The sequence below is a fragment of the Dictyostelium purpureum genome (assembly GCF_000190715.1).
Source record: "Dictyostelium purpureum unplaced genomic scaffold DICPUscaffold_232, whole genome shotgun sequence".
NCBI classification, from domain to species: Eukaryota; Evosea; class Eumycetozoa; order Dictyosteliales; family Dictyosteliaceae; genus Dictyostelium; species Dictyostelium purpureum.
Genome location: NW_003519568.1, coordinates 1 through 20,431, shown reverse-complemented (window position 1 = coordinate 20,431; position 20,431 = coordinate 1). Strand labels below are relative to the sequence as shown.

Genomic DNA, 20,431 nt, shown 5'->3' with positions numbered 1-20,431 from the left:
ATAAACATAATTGAAAAAAAAAAAAAATTTTGTTTATCTTTTTTTTTTTTTTTAATTGTTATTTTTAATTATAAAAATACAATTTGGTCGTGCTATTTATTTTTTTTTTTAAATTTTTTATATATTTCGTAGAGAGCTGCTATATTCATAGGGTGTTTTTTGTATTTTAATTTTTTTGTGTGCAGTGGGGTAAAAATACTATTAAAAAAGAATATACAAATGTGTGTGGGAAATCTTTTTTTTTTTTTGGGGGGACACTACTGATATAATAGAATCATAAATCAATAAAAAAATAATTAATAAAAAAATTGAAAATCTATTTAAAAATATTAATAAATTTGTATGTAATTTTTTTACATAAAATTACTTGAGTTTTTAACCTTCTTGTTATTTCTTTGAAATATTAAAACTTTAATTTATATAAATAAAAAAAACATTAAAAATTAGAGATTTTTTTCATATTCCTTTTTTTCATCTATTATGAAATTATAAATACAATTATAAAAAATTTCCTCAAGAAAAAAAATTTTATTTTTACATTTTAATTTAAAAATTTTATTATTTTTACTTTATTATTTTATTTTTACTATTAAAACAAATTATTAATTATTTTATTTTGGTGGTTTTTATATAATTTTAAATTCTATTATTAATTGTTTTTCAAACTTTTTACCAAAAACTACACCAACCAATATATAATTGACATAAATTTTCATGAGAAGTAGCTTGGTCAATAAGTTTTTGAACTTGGTCGGGAACATCTAAAGTTTCATTTGAATTGAAATCTCTACCAGTTAATTTTTTATTTACACGATTAATAACAGAAAGAGCTCTTTCATTTAATGCTTCTGGAACAATTTCAGCTTCGACCTGTTCATCAACACCAACTCTTTGGTTACGAGCAATTTGTCTATGTACAGGTGAGGATTTGAGTGAGCCAGTGGTTTCTGGTGAGTCTTCAATTAAATCACTTTCGATCTTGGCATTCGAGTTATTTTGTTTATGTTTGTTGATATTGTTATTTTCGTTTGGTGTTAAAAGACGCCAGTTGATTAATGGATCGTGAACGAAAGCTTCTAAAACGGCCATTAAAGATTCTTTATTGTTTCTTAATACTGTCATTACAGCTTCACAAGTAATTCTAAAGTTACCTTCAATTCCTGAAACTTCCATAGCATTAATAAGCATACGAGTAAGACGGAATGGAATCTTTTCTGGATATTTATCACGGTGCATAGCTACTTCGAAACAATCACCAAAATCGATATGTAAAATATGACCTGTGTGACGATCTAACATGAGATTGGATGGATGACGATCACCTAAACCTAAAATATAACCAACCATGCTCATAACAGCCAACGAACGAGTATAATTTGTTCTTCTATCTAACCAAACTTCTGAATTTCTAGATTTTAACCAAAGTACCTTGTGGAGATCTAAACTATTTGAGTTTTCTAAAGCAAATTCGAATACTTCGACCTTTTGTAACAATGTGAGGTTATCGTAATCTGAGCACATTTGGAGCATTAAACGATGTTCAATTGATAAAAGAATTTTGTTGCTATCACGGAAATCTTTAATAAGAGTATGTAAGGTATCACTGTGTGGTACCCAACCAATGAGACCAGAATTTGGTGATAATGGGATAACAGCGAAACGACGAATTGAAAGATGTGATTTTGCGGTTTCATGGTTAGCTGCTAATAATGTATTGACTAAACTGAACAATTGCATAACACGTTCATCTTGACGAAGATCTTCGTGACCCTTTAAAAGGAAAGTATATTCTAAACCATCACTACCAATAATAGTAAGTTTTCTTGGACGTTGTTTGGATGGAATAACTGAGAGAGTTGGTGAGAAAGATTGAATTCTGACAATTGGTTCGCCTGCTTTATATGTACCTGGTACTGCTAACTCCATATTGTTTGAATTTAAAAGTTTTGGTGAAACATATTGAAGCTCCAATGATGACATTTGAGGTAATTGTTTATAAATTCTTCTAAAGACTTGATAATAAAGATCCCAAGCTTGATTAAGATCACCTTCTTTACGTGTCTTTTCATATTTTTTACTCCATTCCAAAGCTTCTTGTAAATCTCTTCCAAAAGCTTGAAGGAATGATGTTTCAGATGTGGTTTCAGGACCTTTTTCAAGAATTTGGTGAAGTGGGGCTAATGTGGCCAACATAGCCTCTGGATTATGATCACCGAAATATTGACGTGAAGCTTCTTCTAAACCTTCATACCACATTTCTAACCAAAGAATAGCAGTTCTAACCAACTCTTGGCTTACTGGGAGAGCTTGATCGACTAAAGTGGCAGAGTGTTTTCTCATTTTATCCATAAGAGTTTTGGCAGCAGCGAGACGTGCAGGTGATTGTGATTTAGTAGCTACAGTTAATGGATAAACAAGAGCTTGTGGATGTTCTTTACCAATAATATCAATAAGTTCGTGAAGTAAACGACGAACTGGAAGTACAGGAGCATGAATACGAGCAATAATTTGTGGAATAACATGAAGCCAGGTATCAATTGAAATTGTATTAAAACCTTGCATGAGAGCAGCTTCAACTTCTTTTTGAGCACCATGTTTAAACCAAAGAGTTAAAAGACGAAGAGTATCTTGAAGACTACGATCTGGGGCCAATGAAATTGATTTAAAGAATGAATGAACTGCTGGGAGTAAATGATTACCAATTTGTTCAACTGATCCACCATTTTGTTCGTAATGTGAAACAACTTCGAAATTAATAAGAGCCCATGAATGCCAAGCTTTATACCAATTTGGATCGCACTCTGTGGCAGCTTTAAATGATGCAATAATATGTGGAATAGATGATTCATTCAATGTATCACCCAATGCTAATTGCCATTCACCTAATTTCAAGTATGCACGACCTTGTAATGGAAGATCGTCAGTGTCTCTGAGGGCTTGAACAAATGTACGAAGTTTTTCAAATGCTGGCTGTTTAGCTCCAGCACTCCAAAGTTGTTTGATATAGGCAAATGTAATTCTTGGATGGGTATTTGGTAAAATTCCACCAAATTGGCTTGTAGCTGGATCTTTACCCATTAACATTGCTAATGTTTTTTGAGCTAAACCTAAACGAGAACCTTTTCTACATAAACCTACAAACTTAAGCCACATATCCAACTCTTCGTGTGGTGAAATAACCAAACTATGAACAGCTAAAATTGATTGCCAAATATCTACATTGTGTTGACAACCTCTTAAACGAGTTTTCCATGTGTTCTTGATCATATTTCTACGTTCTGGATTATCTGAACATTTCTTGTATTCAATAATTTCTTCGAGTTCTGATAATTGTTGAAGACGAACGACTACTTTGTATGCTCTATTATAAGATTCACCAAGTAAGGCAGTTAACTCTGTATCGACAAGGGCACGAGCATGTTCAATTAATATTTGGGCATTATCGAAATTGTCATGGTGAACTTCGAGAATAGCACGGTAAAATGAGCCTTCAACAGTGTCTTGATTCATACCTCTTACATACTCTTCCATTCTTTCCCAGTTAGAAAGATTCCATGCAGCAGCGGCAGCTAATGGGGCAATGGTTACACGTGTGTTATCGCCAATATTTTCTGATTTCCATGTGTCTACAGAGAGTTGTGATAATCTTTCCCATTCACCTAATGCATGAAGACATCTCATAATACCTAATGTATTTTCAATGCCAACATTTACATCTGTTTTTTGCTTCTTTTCATAAGCAGCTAACGCATCTTCCCAACGACGTAATTTTTCATACCATGATTCTTTTAATTCAACACTATGGTTCTTTTGAGCATAAATTAAAATACCAATAGCAGCCTCTGGTTGTTGAAGTTGATTATTAATACTAATTAAAGCCTCGATGGTTGATGATGGTGACTGTTGGAATTCTGCTTCTTTGTAATGTAAAGCTTTAGCATATGCATGACACTTTTCAGCGAGTGCACCAAGTGTACGAATATCGATTGGTAATGGTTTTTCGTGAAGCTCCATAAATTCGGCTAAATTTAATAAGGTTTGAAGGATTTCTGGTGGAATATTTGGTGAAAGCAATGCAACCTCTAAACTTCTCACCAACTCTTCTTGGAATTGTTCATGAAGCTCAGTCCAACAACTTACGAAACCAGCGTTGAATAATTCTTTAACCAATGGATGATAATCTTGGGCTAATGATAAACATGAACGTAAAGCTGGTGATGGTGATTCACGAAGTAATTCGACAGAGAATCTACGAATCCATTCGCTCCAATCTTCTTTAGTGGAACGTTGTGAGGTCTCCCATGCATTCTTAAGATGTTGTTCATTTGCTTTTAATTTCTTTACACCAATTTCGAATGGAGTTGAACTTGAATTATCTTCATTATGGATACCATTATCTGTAAATCTGGTATTATTGAAACCTTCTTCGCCTGAACCTGGTGACCACATTAATTGTTGATTCTTTAAGAGTTTACTAATAAGTAATTCATAATTGGCACTTTGAATTTCACGTTTGGCTAATACTTTACCAACCATTGGAATGAAAATTGCGTAATCACTACCCAATTGGAATACTAATGCACATAAAGTATTTAATGTTTCTTCTCTTAATTCAGTATCTGAACTATCTAAAACACGAGCTAATGGATGAATAATACGAGATGCGTAATCAGAGAAATTAAGTTTTTTACAAAGTCTACCAATGGTTTGAATAGCTAAAATTCTGACTTGAGAGGTAACATCTACTTGTTCAAATAATTTAACGACTGCTGGTATTACCAAATGAAGGTAATCATCTAAATTGGTTCCAAAAACCTCAAGAGCTTTTAATACTTTGATGGTTGCTGGTCTTTTATTATTACGATCGGTATGAAGTACATTTAACATTTGTGGAATTAAATTTGGTAAATAAACTTTGAACTCGTCATTAAGAGCTGATGAAATCTCCTCTACTAATTTAATGATTGGGATTAAAAGATTTGAATTCCAATATTTTTCGATTAAATCAAAAACACTACCTAAATAGTCACGGATATGTTGTTTAACGATTGAAACCAATGAGCCCAATTGTTGGAAAACAAATTCACGGAATAACGGTTCACCTGTATTCATAGCATGGAGGAATGGTGGCATAATTTGTGGTAAAAATGGAATACTCTTCAATGAAAGACTCTTGAATATATACATTACAGCTTGGATAACACTTGTGTGGTGAGAATTTAATGATGGATCTCTTAAAATTTTCATTAATGCAGTTAAAGCAACAGTTGGGTAATAGTCTTCAGATGATGGTGAAATTGTAATTACTTCATTTAATGCCTTGTCGTCATTTGTTTTTTGATCTTCTCTACGTTTACCTAATTCGTTCATCTTATGTTTATATGGATCTAATGAACCTAAAATACCTAATACTTTAATAACTTCTCTTCTAATTGATGGAATTCTTTCAGTTTTGATAGCATTTAATAAAATATCTAAAAGCATTGGATATTTGCTGAAAGGTTTAATAACATAACCAGTTGATGAAGCCAATTGACCAAGTGTTTTAAGTGCTACTTCTCTTTTGGATGTTGAGCTTTGATCTTGGAGAGTATCAATAATTAATGGTACCAATTGATCTATATGTTGTGACATTTCTTCACCACCAACAACTGAAAGTTCACCCAATGCTGCTAAAACACATGATGCTACACGTGGATTTGAATCACGAAGTTTTGGTAATAAAGCTTTGAGAATTGGTTCTACATAAGGTTTAATTAATTTTTCTGAAGCGGAAATTAAATGACCCAATAAACGTGCACTTTCTTCCTTATTTTTACCATCACCACTGAATTCCAATTCAGTAAGTAGTTGAATTAAAGTTTTACGGAGTGATGGCATAACATAAGCTGGATTTCTAATTGTAAGACGACCAATAACAGTAATTGCAAGTTCTCTAATTTCAAAAAGTTCGTCATTTAAAGCAATAAAAAGAGAACGAAGGTTTTCAGCTTGAGCCAAGTGATGATCGAAACGTGGATCTAATGAACTTAAAACAGTTTTACGGATGGATGGATCTGGATCAGCAATACCAACAACTAAAAGTTTTTCTAAAACTTCACCAACAATAACAGCAGAATGACCACGAGTTGGGGCTGGCTCTTCGGTACGTACCATTAATTGAGCACAAGTAATTGCGGCTTCTCTACGAATTTCGATATTATCGTCATCTAAATAATTTACAACACATTCTCTAACAAACTCTAAAAGATTATGTTTTGAGAAATCGAATGAACCTAAAGTTTTTAAAGCTAAAGCAATCATTTGTGGGTCAACATCAGAGTTTTGGCCTAACTGTGGTACCGAACCACCCTGGAATGGAGTTGCACTCTTTCTGTATGGTGATGGAGCACCTGGTTCACTAAATGGTTTATTTGCTAAAACTTGACTTATTAACATTAAAAGTTTAGATTGGATATGTGGGATAAGTGTTGGTAAATTGATTGATAAATCTCTAAGTGATTCAGTTAAAGTAATGGTAAGACCTGATGACTGAATCATTTGTGGTAAAATTGATTGCATATTTGGATACATTGATGGACCTACTGCTGATGCTAACATTGAAATACATGTAAGAACTTCTGGACAAAATTGTTTACCTTTTGTTGATAAACCTTGTTTAATCATTACAACAATTGAATCTAAATATGGTTTAATTGCTCCACCAACTGCCATTGCAATTTCACCTAATGAAATAAATGCTGTTGGTCTTTCATTTTGATTACGTAAAGCTGCTAATAAATGTATCATACATGCATTAAAATAATTTAATACAAATTCTTTTGGATTAAAAATTGCTAATCTTGGGAATAATACCAATACTAAAAAAAAATTTAAAATTAATATTAATGTTACTTTAATTTCGATTATTACAATTAAAAATTAATACATACCAGTTTTTTTAACTAATTTATCACGATGATCTTTATATTTTAATACAGTATCACAAACATCTTTATATTTTGAATGCATAAAATCACCAGTTTTTCTTAATAATTCTGATAATGTGATTAATGAGCCATGAATTGATTCGGGTGAGCCATTTGCTTTAAAAGATTTTTGAGCTTCATCATAAATTTTTTGGTACCATTGAAGACGAAGACGTGATTCTCTTTCTGAAATTAAATCTAAGCAAGCTCTGAGTGCTTCGACAGCACCTTCTCTAATGGCAACCTTTGGATCTTTTAGTGCAACCCAAATTAAATCTATAAAAGAGCTACAATGTACATAAAAAAGTGTTGGTGCATTTTGTGCTAATTCTTTTAAAACCAACACAGCAGCATGTCTTCTAGCTTCTATTCTATCACCACTTAACCATTCGAGTGCTCTTGTGACTTCAAATTCGACACACTCTGCTGTTAATGTACCATTTGATCTTGCTAATCTACCTAATGCTTTTGATGCCATCAACATTACTGTAAAATCGTTAAATCCTAAACCTATACGTAAATAATTTGCTAATTTTGTAATCTTAGTAGCATTTTCATCATAATCTACATCTATTAATTCGTCGATTGCCATAATTCCACCAATTTTCTCTGGTATACCACTTGAATTTAATAATTCAAATATTAAATCATTTACATTTTTCATAAATTTACCAAAATTTTCATTTGTCATTTCTCTACTTTGTGAAATTACCTAAAATAAAATAAAATAATTATTTGATATTAAATACTAATTATTTGATATATATATTTAAATTAATAATAAATATGAAACCTACATAAAGTTTTAAATTTTTGGCTGCTTTACTTCTATCTTCTTCTTTTTTATTTTTTAGGTCATTTAATATTTTTTGTAAGGCATCAGCCCATGGAGCTGGTTGGTCATTTAAATCCATTTTTTATATATATGTATGGTGTGTTTGGGTGTATAAAAAAAGTATTTCTATAAAAAATTAAAAAATATATATACTATTTTACAAAATTTAAAAAAATAATAAAAAAAAGAAATAGAAATTTTCTTTTGATCTTTTTTTTATTATTACTTTCTTAAATATAAAAGGGGTGAGGGTGTTTTAAAATAAATAGTTTGGTTGTGTTTGAAATAAAAAAAAAAGAAAAAAGTCCCTTTTAAATTTCTTTCATATATTTATATTTATATTATTACTGATTTATTGTTTTTTGATATTTATATTTATATATATATTTGATGTGTATGTGTATGTGTGTTTAAAAAAAAAAAAATTTAATTTATTTTTTTGTGTTTGATTTATTATAATTTTATTTAAACAAAACTATTAATAATATCGTTTTTTATTTAAATATTTAAATAGATGTTGAATTGTTTAATTAATTATCTATAAAAATAAAAAAATAAAATAACTTTTATATATACAAATATATTTTTTAATATTACAAAAAAAAAATAAAATAATAAAAGAAAAAAAATTTAAAAAAATTAAAAAAAAAAAAAAAAATTTTAAAAAAATCAAAAATTTTTTTTTTTTAAAAAAAGAGAATAAATTATATTTTTTTTTTTTTCAAAAAAATTTTATTTATCTCATTTTATCTCATTTTTGTCAATTTATTCTCTCTTTATAAAAATAATAAAAGTAAAACTTATTTTAGTTTAAAACTATTTAAAAAAACAAAAAAATATTATTATTAGAAAAAACAAATATAAAAAAAAAAAAAGAAAAAATATAAAAAAAAAGAAATAAAAACACACAATTTGTTTTTTTTTTATTTTTTTTAATTTTGGGATTTTTGTGTCTATTTATTAAATTTCGTTAAGCATCTTCCCTTTTTATATTTTTTCATTTAACACAAAAACAGAATTATTAATATTAATACATAATAAATAATGGTTTAACTAGTTATAAACTAGTATACTTTTATAGTAAAAGATAACAAATAAATAAAAAATATAAATAGTAACAACCAATTATTTTAAATGTAGTTTTTTTAAAAGAATATGGTTATGTAATTTTTTTTTTTCTTTGTATTGAACAATTTTATTTGTATTTTATTTTATTTTGTTTTATTTATTTTATTTTATTTTATCATGTTATATTTATTTGAATTATATTTTTTCTTTATTTAAAATTTTTTTTTTTTTTTCATATTTTAATAAATAATAACATAGCAATAATAATATTTATAATAAATATTTTATATAAAAAAAAGAAAAAAAGAAAAAGAAAAGAAATGAAAGTTTTATTAATATCTTTAATTGGTTTTATTTTTTGTAGTTTCCTATTGGTCAATGGTTTATCATTGAACTTAAGAAATCAAAATGCTATAGGGGGCGCAAATGAATGGAGTTTGGTAGGATCATCAGCAGACGGGGATGCTAACCCAGTTGTGTATAATATTGTGGCAAATAAAGTTGACTTTATACAATTCAGAGTCGATGTAGACGAACAATATCTCCTTAATGACCTTTATATCAACGTAACCTCTACCAAGCCAAGCAGAGCCTACACATATTTCAATTTTAAAGCCCCAGCCAACTCCACCAATGACACAAGAAATAGAGTTGGTTACACTCCACTTTGGTTTGGTGCATGTGGTTCAGAATCCTCTTATTTCTCATTAAGATTTAACAACTCCTACACCAGCAATTTGACCGTCACCGTCACAAGCAAAGACCAAATTACTTTATGTAACTTTTAAATAAATAAAAGATTCATAATCATGAAATTATTATAAAAACAATCACCTAATTTTTATTTTTGCCCATTCACTCAATTTTTTTTTAATTTAAATTTATATATTTTTATTTAATATTTTTTATTTTTTTTATTTTATTCACAAACCACTTTTATTTTTAAATATTTAGCTGAAATTGATGAATCGACTAGTTTCACACGCCTTTGGGTGCAGTTGTTTTTAAAAATATCTCTTTTTTTTTTTTTTATTTATTTTTATTTTTTTTTATATTTATTTTTTTAAAAAATTATTTTTTTTCAGAATTTTATTTTTATTTTTTAATTTTATATTTTTTATTATTTTATATTTTTTATTTTAAATTTATTATAAATTTATTTATTATATTTATTTATTTTTGGTGTATATAGTTTTTTAAGATGGAAAAGTTGTATGGAAAAGTTTCAATAAAAATTTTAGGTGCAAGAGATATTTTACCTTTAGACATTACAACCTCAGACCCGTATTGTCTTATTCAAACAAAAGATTTAAATGATATTCCAACATCACCTGTATTTAAAACAGAAGTTATTTATAAAACATTAAATCCTGTTTGGAAAGAAGAGGAGTTTATATTGTAATATTTTTATAAAAAAAAAAAAAAAAAAAAAAAAAAAAATTAGTACCAATATTAATTTTATATTTATTTTAGTGATATTTATGGTACAAATATTGTGCATATATTAATGTATGACGAAGATAAAATTTCAAAGGATGATTTTGCAGGATTAGTTAGAGTCAATTTGGACGAGTATAGAAATAAAGGATTAAGAGATATTTGGATCCCATTAGAGGGCAAGAATCCAAAGAAACCATCGAAAAAGAAAAGAGGAGATATTCATTTACAAATCAATTTTTCATCGTTTTTATCATTATCACATGTAAGATATAAATATAACCTATATTTAAAAAAAAAAAAGAAATTTTAATATTAATTTAAAATTTTTTTTATGCTATAGTATTTAAATTTTGATAATCATAAAATTATCAAAGATTTATCAAAGCAATTGATTACAGACGATTTTGCAAAAGCATTAATGTTTTATTTTTCAAATTCAAAAGCATGCAACTTGATCGATATTATTAGAGATATTACATCACTTGAAATTGAAAATACAGTCGATCCAAATGTATTATTTAGAACTGACTCACTATCAACCAAAATCATTGTAGCAACATTCAAATCAATTGGGTATAACTTCCTTAGAGAAGCATTGACACCTCTCATTCGTTCAATGATCGAAAACGATGTTAAACTTGAGGTCGATACCAACAAAGTTAGCGAAGCTCAATCGCAACAAAATTCAACTCAGTTAACATTCTATTGTTCATCTTTTATCACTGCCATCAAAGCATCAATGGATCAATTACCAAATGAAATTAAAGTTATTTGTAATTTACTTTATGAATTAATTTTAAAGAAATTCTCATCCGAAAATACAAGCATTAAGGCTGTTGGTGGTTTCCTTTTCCTCAGATTTATTAATCCAGCTATTTTCAGCCCAGAAGCTTTTGGTCTTATTTCAGATGCACCCAATCCAAATGTTAGACGTACATTAACTTTAGTCAGTAAAGTCTTACAAAATATTTCAAATCAGGTAACAGTCACTAAAGAAAAAGATTTACTAAGTTTCAATCCATTCATCACCGAAAGATTCGCAGATTTATCGAATATCATTAAACAAATATCGACAGAAGTCATCGATATGCCACAACAACAGTTTGATTTCCCATTACTTCAAATAGAACCAATCACTTTGATGAGACATATAGATTGCATTATTTCCTCAATCAATGACAAAAAATCATTTTATTCAAACAACACATCCATTGAATTTAATAATGAGATCATTACTAGAGCAAAATTGATCCAGGCTCAACTTAAACAACAATCCAAAATCCAAACAAAAAAATAAAAGGGGTATAATACCACATATGCACTAATATTTATAACAAATAATTTTGTACAAAGAAAATATTTTTTATTTTAAAACATACATTAAATGATTTTTTTTTATTTTTATTTTATTTTTTTAATAAATAATTATAATATTACTAGTATTACTGAGTTTTTAAAAATATTAAAACAAATAATGGTATAGAAAAGTACAATAATTGTTATTGTAATATTTTCTCTTACAATCAAATTATTTTTTTTCTTTTTTCTTAATATTTCTAATTAAAGGTTTTACAGGTTTTCCAACAGATGATAGGCCATATGTATTGATCCCACCTCCTAGATAACAAATCATTCTTGTACAATCTATTGCCAATAATTCTTTATATCTATAAAGTTTTTCAATATAGTCCAAATCTATTTTTCCCAAATTATTTGAAAAGTATTGGCATTTCTTTCTTAATGAATCTAGGTGATGGTTTGTTTCAATTGAAGGCTCTCCAGCATTAAAAAATGATGGTCTTTCACAAATATCTATAAAAATAAAAAAAGAAAATTTTAATAATAAATTAGAAAAAAAATAAATAATTTTATATACCTTGAATCAAATCATTATTTTTTTGTTCACATCCATTTTTGCATTCATAATATTCACCAGAATATGCATATTCTATTGATACAGATACTTAATGAAATAAAAAATGTTAATATTGATGTTAATATTTTTTTTAATATATTAAATAAATAATATTTAAAATAAATACCTGATAGTAAATTGTTATTTGTATTTTTAATTTCGCATCCTTCTCTACATTTATGATAATCTTCTAAAAATACACTGGTTGATTTGATATGTTTTATTAACAATACATTATATATAAATAAAAGAAGTATTAGTTTTATAATTAATTTCATTTTTTATATTGTTTTTGAAAGAAATTAAATATATCAATTAAAACAACTTTTGATTTGATTAAAAAAAAAAATTTTATTTTATAGTTTTTTATTTTGTATTTTTATTTATTAATTTTTTATTTTTTATTTTTTTTTTTATTTAAATTATAAAATGTTTAATATATTAAAATATTTTAAATAATAAAATAAAAAATTTATAATTTTATACTATATATGATTATAATCATTCAAAATTAAATAATTCAATAGATAGAAATATATAAGTATATAAAAATACCCCCTCATTCTTACCCCAATCATCACTTTTACTTTTTTTTATTTCTATTTTATTTTTAAATTTAATTATTTTATTAATAATGTCAATATTAATTAAAATAAAATCACACACAAAATTTAACTCTGTACAATTTTGTTTTTATTCATACTTATCAAAACTAAAAAAAAAATATAAATTAAAAAAAAAAAAAAAAAAAAAAAAAACTATTTAAAGCAGACAAATATAAAATGGAGATAAAAATGTTTTAAATCGAAATTGTAATAAGATATATAAAAATATTTTTATATTTTTTATTAGATATATTTGTGTGTATTATTTTCAAAAAATTAAATTTACAAATAACCGTTGTAATTAATAATTAAAAGTTTTAAACTTTTTTACTATTATTAATTTTTATGATATAACTTTATATATCAATATTGATGGTTTTTTAAAAATTATATGTCTTGTATTCAAAGGAAATGATGATTTTTCTATATAGATATTATAGGTATTAAAATGATTTAATAGATCATTATATTTTTTTAAAAAAATCTAATTAATTAGATTCTTTTTTTTTTAAATTTAATATGGTAATCTCAAAGATTATATAATGATCATCATTAAATAAACGACAAAAAAACATATAATCTATTTTAAAATTAAACTTAAATCTATATAATAATGGTATTATCAAATTAAATGTTTATTTAATTAAAAAAAAAAAAAAAAAATTTTTATTATAATTTAAATTTAAATCTATATTGGTTTTTTATTTTATTTAACGATTAATTTCTTTAATAAATTAATTAATAAAGCATAATCTAATGGTTTTGACATAAATTCGTTACAACCTGCTTCTAAACAGGTATTTTTATGACCAGTTGATGTATCTGCAGTTAGTGCAATAATAGGTAGTTTCTTTAGGCTATGTTCATGTTCAAACTTACGAATTAGTTTTGAACATGTTATACCATCCATTACTGGCATATGAATATCCATGAGAATTAGATCAAATGATGAGTGATTTGCTTTTATTCTTTCCATAGCAATTTGGCCATGACTCGAGAGTTCTACTTTGAAATTATGTTTTCTTAATACAGTCATTGCTATTTTAGCATTAACAGGATTGTCCTCTACAAGCAATATATTTACATTATTATTTGCAATGGTTTGGTTAGGTTGAGATGATTCATTATTTGAACCAATAGAGTTACCGTTGATTTGAGGTGAACTGCTGCCTCCAGATCCTGAACTTGACGTAAAAGGATTCAATTTTCTTGGGGAGATCTGAACATATTCGGGAACTGTTTGTAAAGAATTAAGTCTATTTCCGCATAGACTTGGTAAACTGTTGGCACCTGACATTATTGGGGTTCCTGGTAAAACTGTTGATGTGGTAGTTGGTGTTGACATTGTGGATAATACTGATGGAGTATTCGATGATGCAGAGTTTGGTGTTGATGATGAATATTGTTTTGGTAAATGTTGTTTTAAATTTGATGAAGACATTGTGGTAATTGATGGATTACTAGTTGGTATTGGTGTTAATCTAGTGTTTGTAGGTAAGCCATTAATATTATTATTTGTACTAGTGACATAGCAATTATTAATATTATTTAAATTTGTATTATTATTAGTACATGTATTATTAACTAAATCTAAAACTGGTGATTGGGTTACTGGGGATGAAATAGAGAATTTTTCCATTTGATCAATTCTGAATTCATCTTCAGGAGCAGGGGCAACACCAGATTCACCTTTTGGTGCAGGTATTCCTTCTGATGGATCACCTTTGCAATTGATATCTTCACTTGAATCACATTTTAATAAACCACTATTGCTTGAATTTAAAAATGAAATTCTTGGTTTATTGTTTTTTGATGACCCCAATAGGCTATCGTTTAAGTTTTCAAACGATGAGCTTGGTTTTATGGATGGTGATACATTTGGTGATTCTTCATTTAAAGTTTGCAGTTGTTGATTTTGTTGTGGTAACTCCAATATTGGGATATGTTGTTGTTGTTGTTGTTGTTGTTGTTGCTGTTCAACAATACTTGGTAACAATGATTGGGGGGAAAGTGTTGGTTGAATGGTAGAGGATGGTGATGTATTATTATTGTTAGCCCTAAAGTTAATATTATTATTACTTTGTAAAATTGATCTTTGATTTGGAGAGTTTAATAAAATATTTTCAGAGGCTTGATGTGGTAATGGTCTTGGGTTATTATTACCAATTGATAATGGGGTTGATGGAACTGAAACTGATTTTGTTCCTGATGCATTTGTAATACTATTTGAAATTAAAGTTGGTGATTGAATAACATTGCTATTGTTATTGTTTAAAATTGGATTTAAGGGTGGTAGGTTTGTAATTGAAGATGTTTGAATTGGTTGTGGTGGTGGTTGTGACGATGGGTGTTGTGGTAATATTTGAATTGGAATTGAATTGGTTGGTAAATTATTTGAAATGGTTGTTGTCATTGGTGTTCCATTTGCTACATTGAAACCATTATTCATAATTGGAATGTTATTACCACTATTATTTCCACTACTTCCATTACTGTTATTGAAACTATTGTTATTAATAAATTGAGATAAGTTGTTTTGAGAGAGTAAATTTGGTATGATATTTGATGGTGTATTTGTAGGGGTATTGTTTGCTGGGGGTGGATTAATATTTATTGTTCCTCCTGATCCGGTACTACCATTACTAGAATGAATATTTTGATTTGAATAGATAGGATTGATGGTTGATGTATTTGGTAGCAATTGGGATAGGAGTATAAGTTGCTCTCTTTTAATTGGTTTATAAAGATAATGAACACCTTGAACATTTAAAGAATTTTTGTTCTTTGTTGTGCACATTAAAACTAAGGGGGTGTTTTTAATGATATTTGTTGGATCTTGTTTCATTTGCTTAATTTCTTGAATGTTTAGGTTTGGAATTAATGGATCTAAGAGAATTAAATTAAAATCTCCATTGTTTTCATTAAAAAAATAAATGGCGCTTGAGTAGGTGCAACGTTGGTATACCTTAAAGCCAAATGGTTCTAAATGCATTTGTATAACTTGACCAATATTTGGATTATCGTCAATTACCAAAATCTTTAAACCCTCGCCCCATTTATTCGAAAGGAAATATTTTGAACTTGGGTTCATGATTCTTGGGAACTGATGGGATAGTTGTTCACTCTTCTTTAATGGTACTTGTAGCTCAAAAATTGAACCTTTTTCCATCTCTGATACAAAACTAATATCACCGCTCATTAATTTTGATAGTTGATTACAAATTGGTAAACCAAGACCAAATTCACCTTCAGTAGAATTTACATTGGTACTGCTAAGTGCAAATGGTTCGAATAATAAGCTATAGCTATAAGGTGAGATACCGGTACCACTATCAATGACAGAGAAAAATAATTTGATTTGATTTGATGTTTTGGATTTCTTTTTCCTTTTATGAGAGTTTGGCGAAGAGTTATCTGAGTTTGAAAACTCACCAATATTATTCTTATGATGATGGGTATGATAGTTTTTGCCATTATAACCATTATTTGGATCATTACCTCTAATAATGTTGTCAAAAAGTTCTCCATTTCTGCTTTTATCTGAACCTTCGTTTTCTAAATCGGAAGCTTCTTTATCATCATCATCTTCATCATCTTCATCATCTTCATTGAAATCTTCTACATCACTAAGGTCACTGCTATCACTAATGTTATCGATATCATCAATATCTCTTGCTTTTAACAATTTCTTATTACTTGATAATGATACTTTGATATACACTTCGCCGTCATATGTTGCTTTAATACTATTGCTTAGTAATCTCAATAAAATGGTTTTGATCTTTTTAAAGTCACCAATTAAATTTGTTGGAACTTCTTTATCTATAAGATAGAATAAATCAATTTCTTTTTCTTCAAATTGAGTTCTAATGGATGGGGTTGAAATTAGGTCTTCTAAGAAATCAGACAATACAAAATTTAAATTTTCTATATCATGCTTCTTAAGCTGTTTAATTTCTGAATAATATAGACATTCGTTAGTTAATTTGGTTAGCTGTTCATTTGAAGTTGTACATCTTTCTAAATAGGCCTTTTGATTTGGTTGAACATCTGTATCATATAGTAAACTGACAATTGATCCATCTTTAAAAGTAAAACTTTAGTTAGTTGATTTATTCTAAGAAAATATTATTTATTAAATAATACTTACTTCCTTGATTTAGTTTTTTAAACTGGTTCATTGATTCAATATAAAACTGTGAATTAAGTTTTAACTTTTGTTGCCCTTTTTTTGTTTTTAGATTTAAGTGTTTAAATTTATCAACTACTTGAATATTTTGAGAGTCAATAATATTTACTGATTGATTTAAACTTAGCCAACCACTATATACATCCAAGAGAATACCAACAATTGGAAAACCAACAGCCATTGCTCTAATCCAACGTTTAATAACAAGAACTTCATAGAGGTAGGAGTCAAATAAACGAGAGTTCAAACCAAATGTATCCCATGTTGTAATTTCGATGAAGATAGTTGATAATATTAAGGCAAAGAAACGATTTGTTCTAAAACGATTATAATTAACCAATAGTAAAACCAATTGTAAAATGTATAAAAGTGTTGATAGTGGCTGTTGAATTTGCATTGGCGAGCTTATAAATAGACCAGTGGGACTCAAAACTACATTTTGATTTAATGAGGTTCCACTTTCATTTTGAAATGTACCAACTAATAGTTTATTTAATGGCTGGGAGTTTAAAATTAATACTATTGCTGTATAAGTAATTGATAAACATAAAAATATTCTTGTAAAAAAAATTTGAAATGAATATGACCAATCATTTTTTTTTGATGCCTGTTTTTTTTTACTACTATCATTGCTTTTATTGTTGGGGTTATTACTTCTACTGCTATCACTATTTTCGTTAATCTTTTTATTATCTTCATATACCCTTGGCGAATCTATAGTTTGACTATCATAAAAATCTTGATCGTCATCAATAAACTCTTCGTCATCATTTGTAAAGCTATGATTTTTATTATTTTTATTGATGTCACTATTATGATGGTGATGGTGATGGTGATGTTTTTTTGGAATATTAGAAATATTTAATATAAAACTAACTATTATAAATTCAAATGCTGAAGATATCTTTATAATAAAAAAAAAATTAATACTAGCTTAAATTTTTCTAATTAAATAGAATTTTATACTTACAGTAGAAATAGAGTCTAATGAAATTGATGGATCCTTAGGATTAAAAAATAAATTAACTTGAAATATATTTACAAAACCAGACATAGCCACACCCAAGAATATATAGTCTGAAATAAAATAGTCTAATAGTGATGGCTCTACTTTAGAATCTGATAATGAATCCTTTGCATCTTTTGAAATATTGTGAGAATTTCTTTTCATTTTTAATAGTAGCACCAATAAAAACAATAGGGTTGTTGAAAATATAAAATGAAAAGAAAACACAAGAATAAATAATGAATTAACATTGCTATTCCATTGTGAAACTCGAAATAAAAACTTTTTTGAAACCATTAGGAATATGTAAAAAACTAGTACTGATATAAGTGATATATGAATTAGGTTCATTGTGCCTTTTGATGAAAAAAAAGAGCTATTACTACTATTAATTGATGTATTGTTAAAATAATTGTGATTATTGTTATTCTTTTTGTTGCTGCTATTATTATTATTATAATTACTATTAGTATCGTTATAATAGCTCTTATTATTTAGGTTACTATTATTTTTTGTTTTCTTTGTTTTATTAATATTGGTATTTTTATTATTATTATTAAATTGTTGTTGTTGTTGTTGTTTTTGATTAATTTTATTAAACTTTTTAAAACCTTTATATAGAATTTGATGTAAACCCGTTTTTTGTTTTTTGGATGACTCATGGTTATTATTTATATCCTGAGAGGATGAGGGTAAAAATACAGAGGTTTGGTTTAAAGATGATGGTGAAGACATTGACTTTCTAGATGAAATTGATGATGATGATGATGAAAATGGTGAGCTATTGGATGAGTATAAATTATTTGAACCTAAAAATACATTATTGTTATTATTATTTGATTGAGAATGGTGATGGTGATGGTGATGATGGTGATGTTGTCCACTTCCATTACTAAATATATTTCCCATCGAATGTGATGAATATAACTTTGGTGATTTTGCAGAGTCACTGTTATTATCTATTATGTTGTCGATTGAGCCTTGTTGCTGTTGATTCAACTTAAATTGAATGTTATCATCACTACTATTATTTCTATGCCCCTTCATTCTTTTATAGTTTGGTATACCTGATAATAATGATTCATCGCTTACCGTATTATTATTATTATTATTATTATTATTATTAATATTGCTGAAACCAGTTGAAGATCTTAAAGGTGATAAATTTTCAAAAGAATCTAAACCTGATTTTAAATCATGTTGTTGGAATTGCATTTTTAAAGGATATGCAGAGTTTTGTGGAGTATTAAATTTACTGCTATTATTTTTTATTTTAATTGGTGTTATATTTATAGAATCATTATTATTATCATTATTATTATTATTATTATTACTATTATTATTATTATTATTATTTATATTATTTGAACTTTTTCTCCTTGGGGAAACCTTTCCATTTTTGTTTTTAGTTTTTAAAGTAATTATGTTATTTTTTAAAATTTTTTTTTTTTTTAAATTAATATTTGAAGGGGGACTATTTCTCCTATTTTTTTTACTTTTTTTATTACCCCTATTGCTATTTTTTAAATTCGACATTTTTTTTGGAAAAAAAAAAAAAAAAAAAAAAACTTTATTAAGTTTTAGTTAATAAATTGCCAAAATTTAAAAAAAAAAACAAAACTGAAGGAATTTATTGAAATTTTATTATAAAATATATTTTTAAAGAAATAAATAATAAAATAAATAAATAAATAAATAAATAAATAAATATAATTAATTAACAAAACAAATAAAATATATTATTAAAGATTATAAAATAACCGTTTTTTTTTTTGTTTTTTTTTTTTTTTGTTTTTTTTTTCTTAAAAATATATATATTTTATATGTGAATATTAAAAAATTATTAAAATAAGATAAAATGAAAAAAATTAAAAAAAAAATTATATCTTATGCTGTATTTTATTTATTATTTTTTTTTTTAAATTAAATTAATTTAATTTGTTTTTGGTGTGTTTGAGAGTGTGTATAATTTTATTTAAATAATTATTCTATTTTATATATTTGTTTAATAATGAATCCGAGTGGGAATGTTTTTTTTTTTATATTTTTTATATTTTTATTATAATTGTGTTGTTGGGTGTATTTTATATATAGAGGTGTGGTTGTGTGTATTTAATATTGGGAAAATGAGTGTGTTTAATTAAGGACTGAGTGTATGTGAGAATGTATGTGGAATAATTTTATAAATAACTATAATAGTTAATAATATTAGAGTATTGTTATTTAATCAATACTAATAATATTTTATTTTATAAATATTATTTTAATTAATGATAATAAAATATAAATGATATTAAATAAAAAATTTATTTATATTGAAAAAAAAAAAAAAAATAATGTTTTTTTTTTAAATTAATAATGTTTGTGTATGATGAAACAAAAAAAAAAAAAAAAAAAAGTAATAT

General features: G+C 26.5%; 5 protein-coding genes across 5 annotated transcripts; 2 read left to right on the top strand and 3 right to left on the bottom strand.

Annotated features, from left to right (window-relative positions):
- Positions 1–536: 536 nt before the first annotated feature.
- On the bottom strand, positions 537–7,822 carry DICPUDRAFT_49312 (protein kinase, atypical group). The gene is made up of 3 exons (XM_003290575.1): positions 7,766–7,822; positions 6,933–7,680; positions 537–6,860 (listed from the first exon to the last, which is right to left on the bottom strand). Exons 2-3 carry the CDS (start codon positions 7,657–7,659, stop codon positions 670–672), a joined length of 6,918 nt encoding a protein of 2,305 aa, XP_003290623.1. The 5' UTR covers positions 7,660–7,680; positions 7,766–7,822; the 3' UTR covers positions 537–669.
- Positions 7,823–9,191: 1,369 nt separating this feature from the next.
- On the top strand, positions 9,192–9,659 carry DICPUDRAFT_155157 (uncharacterized protein; the record flags this gene model as incomplete). Its single annotated transcript, XM_003290583.1, has 1 exon — positions 9,192–9,659. The coding sequence occupies one exon, from the start codon at positions 9,192–9,194 to the stop codon at positions 9,657–9,659; it is 468 nt and encodes a 155-aa protein (XP_003290631.1).
- Positions 9,660–10,072: 413 nt separating this feature from the next.
- DICPUDRAFT_155156 (uncharacterized protein) lies at positions 10,073–11,608 on the top strand (the record flags this gene model as incomplete). Its single annotated transcript, XM_003290582.1, has 3 exons — positions 10,073–10,269; positions 10,345–10,573; positions 10,652–11,608. 3 exons carry the CDS (start codon positions 10,073–10,075, stop codon positions 11,606–11,608), a joined length of 1,383 nt encoding a protein of 460 aa, XP_003290630.1.
- A 231-nt stretch (positions 11,609–11,839) lies between these two features.
- On the bottom strand, positions 11,840–12,504 carry DICPUDRAFT_81348 (uncharacterized protein; the record flags this gene model as incomplete). The annotated part of the gene is made up of 3 exons (XM_003290574.1): positions 11,840–12,123; positions 12,188–12,274; positions 12,354–12,504. 3 exons carry the CDS (start codon positions 12,502–12,504, stop codon positions 11,840–11,842), a joined length of 522 nt encoding a protein of 173 aa, XP_003290622.1.
- A 1,033-nt stretch (positions 12,505–13,537) lies between these two features.
- Positions 13,538–19,562, bottom strand: DHKM (uncharacterized protein; the record flags this gene model as incomplete). The annotated part of the gene is made up of 3 exons (XM_003290573.1): positions 13,538–16,914; positions 16,982–17,924; positions 17,991–19,562. The coding sequence occupies 3 exons, from the start codon at positions 19,560–19,562 to the stop codon at positions 13,538–13,540; spliced, it is 5,892 nt and encodes a 1,963-aa protein (XP_003290621.1).
- Between the last annotated feature and the right edge of the window lie 869 nt (positions 19,563–20,431).